Here is a 12574-nt window from a genome sequence, read left to right on the forward strand (position 1 = left end):
AACCCCATTTGCAGAACTGATCAAAGGTAATGTGATTATTTCTCCAGAGAGAAGTGCAACAATTGAACATTCAAGCCATGAGAACAAAACTTAACAACTTGGGTTTCGACAGGTAAATCAGACATTGTAACGTGCAGTATTCGTCACCGGGGGAATATCCACTAAGTTACTCGTTACTTTATGAGTTTTGATACAGGTTATGTAACTTCTGTTGAGGAGACAGCTAACTACAGTATGAGCAGAGGGTCTGCTTCTTTAAGAGGCCGATAACAGGCGCTCCTGCTGGAGAGACGAGCTGCGTCAAGCTGGCGGGAGAGAGGCAAGATTACCGGAAGTAGAGCAATTGTGTCAAAATAAATGCATAAAGGTGTTGCTGAAGAAGTCAATTGCAGAGGCATGACACAGCTGAGTTCAATTGTAACATAATGATTGCTAGAGATTCTGAGATGCGGAAAACATTATCAACAGAAATGAATAAGTGAATATGTGTTGTGAGTTTCATAAATGGTGAAATGTATTTATGGCAGGGCTGTTTTCTCATTATGTTGCCTTAGCTCAGTTGAAATAAAATCACAATAATGTCACTGATTATAACAATTATATCCAAGTAAATGAAAAATATAACATGATAGAAACTTACAGTGATGGATTGTAACTAAGTTCATTCAGTCATGTTTTTTATTTAAGTACAATTTTTAAGGGTTCTTGTACTTTACTTGAGTATGTTCATTTTCCGCTACTTTACATCTCCACTCCACTACATTTTGAAGGCAAATATCATGCTTTTTATTCCACTACATTTATTTGATAACTTTAGATACTAGTGACTTTGGAGATTGTGGCATGCAATCTCCAAAGTCAGAGCCAAAGTAGTGCTTTTTTAAATGGATTTGTTTTATTAGATTAAAAAGCAAAACAAGAAACCAAACACACAAAAAACTAGTATACATATAGCCTACATGTGAATATAAGTATCATTTTACTTTTACTTTTGATACTTAAGTTCATTTAATATCAAATGCTTCAAGACTTTTACTCAAGTACTATTTGTAGGCAATGTGGGAATATTTTAATACGATATCTTTACTTTTACTTGTGTACTTTTTACAGCACTGGATACTTCATCCTACTGTCATCATTTTAGAATCAAGGAATGATGCACTTTGTGAAATGGGTTGAAATTACAAATGTTCTTTACAGTGGAGGGAAATGTACCAGACAAAAAACAAAACAAAACAAATTTGTCAATTAAATTGGCTGTGTTTCAAGTTTTGGCTTACATTTTTATTTGTACAATGTTGACGGCAAAATCTCTTGTGTGATCTGAATGTAAAAAATAAATACATAATTACATGAAAGGTATGAACTGGGGGTCAAACTAAGCCACGTGTGCCTCCTCTAAAACACAGTGCAACAAGCTCCTTGACGCGACTTTTATTGTGAAGGCCCGCAGCGGAAGCCTGGTTCTCGACTCGGGCCCGGTTGCTGCTGGTGGTCGGCTGGGGGGGAAGGGCCTGCGCTGGCTGGATCTGAGAGCAGACAAACTTGCGTAGTCTTACCACGGTCCTAGCTGTCTGCCTGCCTCTCTCTATGGACGACCGGAGGGGAAGAGAGGAAGCTGGGATTGTTGTCGTCGGGACCGCAGCGCCTTTCCAGGGCCTAGCGATGATTTAATGACGGAAAAGCGGGCTGTGGGGCAGAAAAAACAAGGAGACAGACCGACGACCGGAGCCCGAGAGGAGAGAGCAGCAGCCTCAGTCGTTGGAGATGTGCGGTCGGGCCGAGATTGCGGCGGTAGGTACAGCACAGCAGCCCCTGCGACGTGTTGTTTTCCAGCTCGTTTTTCCCCGCACGGTAAAGGCGAAAGAGAGGGGGAAGAAAGGGGCAGACTAGCTACCGCTGCCTGGACTTTATCAGGGCGAAACGCTGCCGTGATTCCTCCTGTTGGCCCAGCTAAACGCTAGCTCACACCGGCCCCGTCTCCACGCTGTGAAAATAGCCAGACGTTTCTTGTTATCCCCCCTCTGCTGCCATTCGCCAACACTTGTATTCCCAATAACGTGATGCCTCCTGTATCCAAAAGGAAACTTTCTTTTCCTCTGGGACGGACTGCAGCAGGTTACAGGCCTGTTGGTAGTTTTTTTTTTTTTTTTTTGAATCAGCAGTCTAAATCAGATTAAACCTCACTGCTGCTGGATTAAAAGGTAAAATCATGTTGGAGTGAAAGTTATCCTGCGTGATCAGCTTAATTAACACGTTTCTCCTCACCAGACAGCTCATTTACTTACATCTATCAGAGTACTGCTCCTGTGAGGCTTGTTTTAGTGCTGCTCCATACTGAGAGTAACCTTCCCCCATATAGACAAATCAATAACATCATGTATGAATTGTTATTTGTTTTTGTGTGACATATCCATAGTGTCTATTTTAACATGATTATAAGCATTTCAAAATAGATTATAGGTACGTTACATATGATATATATGCTGTTTTATTACCACAATGTTTACTTTTGCTACACTGTAGTTTTGGAGAGGAAATTCAAACACAGAATTGTATTATTTACAATATTAATGAGGTAATAATACAAACTCATAAATATTTATTTTTATCCATGACTGAATAAACAAGCTGTTCTCAGAGGAAAATAAGGTCCCCAGGACACTGTTTGAAGCTAGAAAGGTGGCAGGGTCCGCCACATGTATACAAAGTAAAACGGTATGAATTTGTGTTGTCCTTTAAGGTCAGTTTGTTTACTCAGTCATGAAAACAAAGAGTTTGTTTATTTAGTCTGTTTAGGCATTAAAAATGAAGATCTTTCTCTTCTGGTTAAGAATGTCTTCCCCAAAACTACATAGAAGGTGCACTGTGTAGTTTTGGGGAAAATGTCACTGCTGTTTTTTCTCACTCAAAATTACATCGGTTCAAATTTCACATGTATGTCAAAATATCAGTTGGATTTTGTTAAAAAAACAAACTAATTATACAAAATGTGTATTTTAAAGGTGCGCTGTGTAGTTGTTTTTTTTTTTTTCTATGCCTGAACAAACTCTTCGTTTTCATGACTGAATAAACTTAAACTGTGTTTCTTTGTTTATATGTGGCGGACCCTGCCACCTTTCTATCTTCAAACAGTGTTCTGGGGACCTTATTTTCCTCTGAGAACAGCTTGTTTATTCAGTATGGAAAGAGTTTATATCATTGCCTCATCAATATTGTAAATATTAAAATTCTGGATTGAATTTCTCCTTCAAAACTACAAAATGCCCCTTTCAGAGGAAAATGGCAGTAATTGGAAAAACATTTTGATGCCGAAAAATTAGTTTTTACCCTGTTGACAGCATATCTACCGGCAAATAAACATGTTTTGGTCAACTTTTATTCTGACAGCAACAACCCTTCACTCCCTTATAATGTGTGTACAATGTTGACACACAAGAAGTCCCTGGGGAATTGTTGTTTCACGGGTTTCCCCCTCTTCTCCTGCTGTAGGTATCCCTGTCTAGGCCTGGACTGAGCAGATTGTTCTGAGAGGAAACGGACAACAAACAGGGGAAGTGAACATGGCTGGGACCTCGGGCTTCTTTTCCAACGGACCCGTTCCGTGGATGGACAACGACACGGAGATGAACAACCTGTATCGAGACCTGGAGCTGGGCACAGTACTGACACTGTTTTATTCTAAGAAGTCCCAGCGGCCAGAGAGACGGACATTTCAAGTCAAGCTGGAGACCAGGACTATTATCTGGACTCGGGGCACGGATAAAATAGAGGGAGAGAGTGAGTAGACACAAACGCAAACATAACTGCAAACAGAGGGCTGGTTGTAGATGTAAATGTGTCCATGTCAGAACTGGTTGGTTTACATACAGACAGAAATATGAAAGGTACAACTTGTTGTGTTAGGTGCTTGAATGGCTCACAAAAGACTTAAGCGCATATGACACGTGAACAGCTGGTGCATGATGTCAGTTCAGATTGACAAAGTCACTTCCACAACCGTTTAGATCCTAGAAATGTAAGTTGTAATGCTGAACTTAAATACTGCATATTATTGACTAAATTTGATGATATTTAAGGGAACTTATGGTGGTCTCAGAAGATATTTACATGCACAAAGATCAGGTAAAACAAAGACCAGTTAAGTGGAAAATAATCTGAAACAGGAGGCATTAATTGTTTATTCTACACAGATGAAACAACTCAATAACAAGCCATATTTTATCACCTAACCGTGAACATGGCAGCCTCCAAGACAGGAAAAGACAACATTCACTCTAGATAACAATAATAGTAAAAAGAAAATCTCATTGGCATCTCTCAATATCAATATTACATTGTTTATTTCAGCTCTGATTGGTCCCTGAAAGTTGCTTTTCTGTTTAAATAAGATTTATAGGATTTGGTCCATTCATGCGTTTGTTGTTGTGCGTCATTCAGAGACCTGACTTGCCCTTAAAGTCAAATTATTTGTTTCAATTTGTTGCATTGTGACAGAGCAGGTGTGAGGACATAAATCACATCTAAGGTCGACAACAAGAAGAAAGTACAATTCCTGAAATTCTTTAGTTGTATTAATAGGAATATGCTGAATTCTGGCAGGAAGCTGACATTCAGGTTAATCTTCAACAAAACAGCGTGTCTAGTTGAGGACACGCAGGCCTTCAGTGAGTCGTTAAGTCATCTCTCTCTCGGGTAGCAGGATGCCTTGTGCACAGCTGCACTCTGCTCCGGATGCAGCAAAAAGAGCACACTCACACACAAAAAAGACAGTAGGCCTAGGTTTGTTTTTTTTTTTCTCTCTTTAACACAACAGTATCATCTTCTCTACCATGAAGGGTTTCACACATGAGCTCATAGCTGCCACTTGATACTCTTGGTAAGGTGAAATTGGCCTAGGCGGCTCATTAATGTACTGGAATAGAATATGAGGGGTTTTTACTGGAAGTGTGCGATCATTTGGGAACAATTTGGCTCGCTGTATTTACCCCATATCAATGGCAGTGAGAGAATGATGTCCATTAACTGTGGAAACAGCACTCTAGTTTGTTGCTAAATATAAAATGCTGACAAGCGTACCTTTTTGTCCCTCGATCAAAGTGCATTTTGCACATTTCCTCTCCCAGATTGATGCTTCTTTCACATGAATTTGGCCTTTCTTGACCATCCAAATATCTGGCAGCAGATATTAGTGCTGATCACATATATTTCATAATATGATGCAATTAGATGTAGGTCTGGCTTGATAAAGAGGCAGGATGTGGTCTTGCAGAAGAAATGGCGGTAACAGACTGGATGGAAGTGCAGGTAGGGCATGTCATCAACATAAAGATTTTGATATTTGACATGTTCCAGTCCAATCGGACTCTGTTATCGACAGGCTGTACATTAGTGTGTAGTTTTTTTTGATACTAGGGAGACTGTTGCAAAACATCACTTGGTTTACTCAGTATATCTCCAGAGTATCGTACAAATCATCTTCAGAATTTCTGGTTTCTGAGAACTGATCACTGATTAGTGTAAATCAGGATCATGTGACACAATGACACATCATTTTTCTACTTTATCAACCTGTAAGAGGAACTCGGATGTTAAAATAAGTGAACTGATGGACTTCAACACCTACATACATCACTGAATGAGCTAGTCACAGATTTCTTAGGGGGAAATTTAGGTTTAAGTTTGGTGCCTCCCGTCTTTAATGTTTACAAACTTTTCTCAAAAGCACCGAAGTAGGGGGCTTTAGGATGTAGGTTTCCATTTCAAACAAAGACCACAGGAAACTGATAGATAGGGGTGGGACTAAATATCAGTATGGCAGTATATCATACCACTGCGTGTCCCCTCACAATTTGATAACCAGAGTCACTACTTTATAACTTCCTGCGCTGTAAACTTAATTTATACAGATTCCTTTTCAACATTTTGAGTCCAGACGGTTCTGCTGTCTGTCAGTTGGAATGATGGTAGACACGGACATGCTGCAGTCGCTTTTTTTGTACATTGTCTGATCTCAGTTCATGTCAAATCCTGTGAAACTCACTCCCCAATGCAGTGAATTGACACATAGTTCCTGCACTTTGTCTTTTTAGGGATTTTGTATCCATCAGTTGGACAGATATCATCATGTATCATTCGGCGATTGTCTTGAAATGTATCGATTATTGCAGAATCGCTGTATCGTGATACTATTGTTACCGCGGTAAACGTATCGTTAATCGTATTGTGAGGTACTGTACGATTCCCACCCATATTTAGGATGCAGGTTTTCATTTTTAACAAAGACTACAGTACACTTAGTAGCACATCATATGACCACATATAAAATGATAGAAATGTGAAAACCAGTAGATATTTTTCTATATTGTGTCCAACTCGGTATCCCTCCCTTTATCGTCCTTGGTGGTTTCAGACCACGGGCAGTATTGCAAACTACTGAGCAGGACTGCTTTATGGCATGGTCACACACTCAAATGCACGTGGATGACCATTACCTACCAGCACTGACTGTGGGCAATACAGGATGAACTCAGATTGCTGGTTTGTAGTCTGTTACAGGGGCCAATCACACGCGTCTTTGCCATAGGTTGTGGCAACAACTTTACCTTCACTCGCGTAAAACATTGAAGTGAACGGAGGACAAACATTTGCCACTGTTGGTGTCCCGTATGCGTATCTGTGTCCATATGATGATATTGGTGTTCACTGGAGTTTTACATCAATATAATGTTGTGCCTTTGCTCAATTGAATTGCCACAAAATATACTATCAGTAGAGCTAAACTGATTAATGAGCCACGTCAGTATATTGGCAGATTTCAGCTGGCTGCAAATATATATCAGCACTGGTTTATGTGTCGGCTAGATGTGTACCGACCGTGTTTTTCTTCCAGATAATTGATGATACTGGATATTGGCTACTTGTGCCATGAAACATTTCTTAAGTTGCATACAGGTGTTCGGGACACTGCTGGGAAGTAGCAGGGTCCCATTTCTAATAAATACATTTTGTGGTATCAGATCAGTGCATTGATTCGTGTACATGCCGATAACGATTCCAGCATTTTCAGCAGCATCAGATGCATTTCCGATGCAGATATAGGTACAGTAACCCTAATATCAGCAGATAAGTAATAAGAAACTGCAGTACAGAAATATCAAACTAGGTTTGAGGTAATTTAAACACAGTGTCTCCCTTACGTAGTTTGTCCACTATAGATCACTGAGACATGGTTTTATCTACTTCAAAATGTCCCGCTGAGTTTATTGGTGACAATTCCTTCAGAAATCCTGTTTGTGGTTTTAAAAGAGAAAGCTATCAGCTAATAAATCGTTATCTGATTTTATTAAAGGTGCGATATGCAACTTTTTTTACAGGCCTATAAACCGAGAGTGCTGTTGATACACGGAGTAGAAGTTTGCTAGAGCTAACATGAGTTTTAGATGTACTTTAAAACCATATATTTACATTTCTGTTGGTAAACAGTAGAGCAAAACAGACTTGTATTTAGAGTTATGGTGGGGTGAGAATAAAAAGAGCAGGACTTACTCAACCAAGTGGTTAACACACAACTGTGACACCTTAGCACCAAATTACCTTTGACAGACAAGCCTTCAGATTTCTCAGACTGCTCTGAGTAATGATGGCAGGCTACAACCACTGCAGAACTGAACTGCACATGCACACAGGTTATCCTGACGTAATAGCCGATAGCTCTGATCATTTAGAGTTGATTGAATTTGACCTGAAAAGAAATCCTTAACTACAGCTTCTCTGCTTTTCTCTGTTTTATATCATTTTAAGCTGAATATCTTTGGGCTGTGAGATACTCATCGGGCAAAACAAGACATGTGAAGATGTCCCCTTGAACTCTGGGAAACTGGGATTGACATTTAACCCAGTTGTCAGACGTTTTATAGACTTAAATGATTAACTGAGATTATAGTTAACAGATCAGTCTAGAATGAAAATAGTTAGTTAATCTTCAATGGTGCATGGAGCCTTGGAATGTGATGTGTATTCAGGTTGAGCGGTGTGTCACCGGTTATTAAAACAAGGGACTTTGTCTGCATGTTATCAGTCATGATAGTGGATGAGCTCATATTGACCAGCAGTTGAATGTTGTCAGCTGTGTCCTGGAAATTTCTTTGTAAGAAATGAAGCAATCATCAGTTATTTTTTGTTGTCTGTAAATGAATTGTAGGTGGAATTGCACATGTCTGTGTGGGCGGTCATCTGTCTGACCTGCTTTTTCCATACCTCCCGCAAAAGGACACGCACATGCTTTCACAACCCAAACTGCCTGATGTCATTTCTAGCCTCCACACTGCTTTTTTTTCAGTTCCACACTAGGCCCTCAGCCAAGTTTATTTATGACACATGTATTAACAAATTAGTGGGACACTATCCAGCAGGCAGCAACAAGGTTACACAATAAGATTCTGCTTTTAGATTGTTTACGCCTGTATGAAAACACTGTTGTAAAGATCAGGTTGTCGCTGGAGAACAAGTGCAGTTCCACACAGTTGACTGTGACTGCTGTGTTTACAATGTGCTGGAAAGGGGAACAGAATCCATATGATATAGATTCATGGCAGTTATTTGTCAGGGGGAAAGTCCTGTGTTTAACTGTATCTAACATCATGTCAAAGGAGCTGGTTTGACCAGCTGTTGTGTGAGTGCACACTGAAACATCGTCGGCCTCCGGGCAGCACAGTTGCTCGAAAATTTGATTGCAATAGGAACCACTTTAGCTGCCACAGTCTTAGGCTCATAATATACAGTAGAGCTTTTTATTTATTCTGTGGTCAAACATGCAAAGTAATTATTAAGGGTAAAGGCAAGTATTAGAACAAGTAGAACGATCTGGTAAGTTCAGAAAATTATATCACTTTACTAAGATGCACCGTTTAAAGCCAGGATAAGACAACGCTAACTCCCTATCACGATATGATGTCCAAAATCTTGTGCTTGAGCTAAATTTTCTCCGAAATTATGTTTTCAAATGTTTTATCTTGGACTTACAGTCCAAAACCCAAAGATATTCAGTTTAAGATCAGAAATGACAGAGAAAAGCACCATTACGACACATTTTTTTGAAGCCTTAATCAGAACATATTAAGAGTTTGCAACAGAAATTACTTTCACAATTCATTGATTATCATAATAGTTGTCAGTTAATCTTCTGTCGATCAACTAATCGTTGCAGCTGTAAGTGTGAGTCACATCACAGCTGCAATATTCTGCACAATAACTGGAACATTACAGGGCTCCAGTCTAACTTTTGACACTGGTTGCACTGGTGCGCCTTTTTTCATTGAGGTGCACACAATAATACATATGAAATATAATTATATATATAATTATACTTAGTTTAATTTCTTAAAATGTTATTGTAAACAGTGCAGATAAATGTTTTTCTGCATTTAAATCAGAGCACACTCGGTATGAATTATTTTTATTGGCTACTTTCTTTTAAGCAGACCTACTAATACTAATTGTTGTAATGCATTGAAAGTGTGATGAGGGTTATTACATTGAACAGAGTGAGTAGTAGAGTTAGGTATTGATCAAACCTTTTTTCTGTCCATTTGTAGCGTCACATATCAATTTCAAGACAGTCAGCATTAAACCCTCGGTCAGATTTATAATCTTGCGTACTTATGTTTTGATCGGATAGATAATGATTCAAATGGAAAAGGTTTTATATGAGTTCAGTATCAGTTTTTTATTAGAGTAGGTTAATAATCAGGTTAGCCTTTGTTGTCTCCTTTAGCAGAACTTTGTCTCAGTAAACACCAGACACACAGAGAATGTTTCACAGATGCCCCAGACTTAATTATGACTGCAGCTTATAATAATTTTCATTATCAGTTAACCTTTTAATTATAGTTTTATTATCAATATCTTAGTTTATCAAATGTTAGATGTCATTTCAAATAGTTTGTGTTGTCTGACAAATATTGGACTGGATTGTATTGACGAATGGTTGACAAGTTTTAGGTAATTTACAGTACACTAAACAGAAACCAGCATCAATTGAACAGCTGATTGAAATACTCTGTATGTTTGTAAGTATGGCTGCTTGAGTTTACACTTTTATAGAAAAACTTGAGAATCCTCAAAGTAAGAATAATTTTGGGAAAGAAACTCGGGTATACTTTTTTCTAGTACTATTGGAAAAACAAAACAAAAGTTTGAGCCCAGCCTTGGTGAGGAGTGGTAGAAGAAGTGTTGAAGGCAGGACGGACGGCTGGAGGAAGTGTGGGAGTGTGTTGCAGGATAGCTCCTCTCATCTCCTTTGGTAAGGTTACACCTCTGGCTATCTCTTTATTTCCTGCATCTGTCTGAGGCAGGCTCCAAATATTTTGACTCAAATGACTTCAGTGGTTGTCTGTAACAGATCAGCCTGTCAAAGCCGCTCTCGCTCTCAGTGGAAGTCTGCTGGCCATTCTGGCGGGTGAAGTAAACTGAGATATGATGTATGATTAGAGAGCTAAGCATGGTGAAATTCTGCATGAGAAGACGACACACTTTCTTTTTTGTCATGCTCGAGAAATGAACATGCTCACCTATGCGCAAGCACAGATGTGGTGTGTAGGCGACAAAAGCACAGGATGTGTGGTTCAGGGGCAGGAAGAGGAGCAGGAGCTGAAAGAAGTGTGTGTGTGTGTGTGTGTGTGTGTGTGTGTGTGTGTGTGTGTGTGTGTGGTGTGTGTGTGTGTGTGTGTGTGTGCATGCTGTAGGTCTTTAGCTGCCACTAATACAACCCTGATAGGACCCTGTTGAGCTACTTTACAGCCTACACACTCGTAAAGCTTCTGACTGCCTATTAATGGAGTTAAGACGAAATTGTACTGGGATTTTTTTTTTTATTAAATGATCTCATTCCTAAAGATAAATGATGAAGCAATCTTGTGTAAAATCCCACGCAGTACTTTTTTTGAAAATGAGTCCAGTGTATGGGAACTAGAACATATACCGTATGTTTCTGTATACAGTCTACACTAGATTTGAGCTTGGCCGGCAGGGTTCTTGAGTGCCGTAATCACTTTTATATTCCCTGTTTGATGCTATTTGTACTAAACATTATTAACCCATTACAACCTTCTTAAAGTCACACAGTTCTTCATGCACAATATGTCTTCAATGTATTTGAAACCTCTATTATACAGACCCGACCCGTCCCAATCACAAACCGGTTTGTGCGACTGACTCAAGGTCTTTTTGTTTTCAGATTACTATTTGGTGGTTTTGGTTAATGTCAGTGGTGAAAGGCAATCTAAGGTTAATTTGGGGTCAGTTGCTTCATGGTTCTATCATTTGGAGTCCGTATCTGACAAAAGAGTATAGATGTAGCATGCCTTTACTTGATATGTGGTTTAGGTCGTGGCCTCAGCTTCACTGTTTTATGTGGTCGCTCGGGGGGCTTATAATACTCACACAAGCCGTGTGTCGGTTGCTCTGCTAGAAAGTTAGTGTTGGACCACCACAGCTAGACACAAACGGGAAATTGAACATTATAATCTAGATAACGAAACAAACAACAAAAAAAAACAGCAAGAAGCATCAGGCCCAGTGTGTAGAAGTAGACCTTTAATCATTAACTCACCAAAATGACCACTTATAGCACTAGAACCAACACTAAGACCAGGGATAAATATGGAACAAATACCAAACAATCACAAAGGAAACACTGAAAAGATTTAGAATGTAAAGATTTATGAAAGCAAATTGTATCATAAAACACTTTAGACAAGGTTGAAGCTAATTCATTATTATTGTTTATGTACTAATGAGTTGTAATGAGTGCTTTCATGAAGATTTGATCCTATTGTTTGATCAATTCTGTCGTACAAATTAATATTTCTAAGCAAAGTGTGACTAAAAATGAATTAGTTAGGTATTGTTTTGCAACGCACATATGAAGTAAAGTTTAACAGTTTAGTGTGTTGAACCTCATTTAGATTTTTCTTTGTTTGTTTTTGTGCATACTCTGACATATAGTGATATCAGAAAACTATTCATATTTATAGCATAGCTTTGATTTTTCAGCCATATCACCCAGCTCTACTGAGAACAACTTTGAATGTACGAGGAAGTAACTGGTATGTCAAGTGTCTCTTTTTAACTCTTGTATGTGCGTCTGTGTCTCCAGTTGATATTCGAGAGATTAAGGAGATCCGTCCTGGACAGAAGTCCCGGGACTTTGAGCGCTATGTGGAGGACTCGGCTGCACGGCTGGACCAAGCTCACTGCTTCGTCATCCTGTATGGCACTGAGTTTCGCCTTAAGTCACTCAGTCTGGCAGGTATGAACAGACGCCTACCCACTTCAGATATAACTACTGTGTTAATATGTCACATTAACATCCATCAGATGTGTCTCCAAATTTCAACCATCTTTTAGTTTTTAATTATTGCTTTTTGTGTTGGTGGGACTTGTGTTTCTAAGCAAAAACATCTTGTGTTACAATAAATACAAAAAATAAATTAATAGAAAAACGCTGCTCTTGGTTTAATGTTCAAAAGTTGATGAAGGAGCTTTAACACCACTAATGCCAATTATGATTGTA

General features: G+C 39.1%; 1 protein-coding gene across 2 annotated transcripts in view; it reads left to right on the forward strand.

The window, feature by feature from the left end:
* Nucleotides 1-1606: 1606 nt before the first annotated feature.
* The window catches only part of plcg1 (phospholipase C, gamma 1), a 31888-nt gene continuing 20920 nt past the window's right edge, over nucleotides 1607-12574 (forward strand). The window contains exons 1-3 of one of the 2 annotated variants that reach the window (XM_073470293.1): nucleotides 1607-1794; nucleotides 3493-3780; nucleotides 12158-12310. In XM_073470293.1, coding sequence (XP_073326394.1) covers nucleotides 3564-3780; nucleotides 12158-12310 — 370 coding nt within the window. In that variant the 5' untranslated portion in view covers nucleotides 1607-1794; nucleotides 3493-3563. Of the gene's footprint in view, nucleotides 1795-2151; nucleotides 2205-3492; nucleotides 3781-12157; nucleotides 12311-12574 lie in introns of those variants that run through there. The other variant, XM_073470295.1, reaches the window with a different exon arrangement.

This window comes from Pagrus major, chromosome 7 (assembly GCF_040436345.1).
Source record: "Pagrus major chromosome 7, Pma_NU_1.0".
In the NCBI taxonomy this organism is placed as follows: Eukaryota; Metazoa; Chordata; class Actinopteri; order Spariformes; family Sparidae; genus Pagrus; species Pagrus major.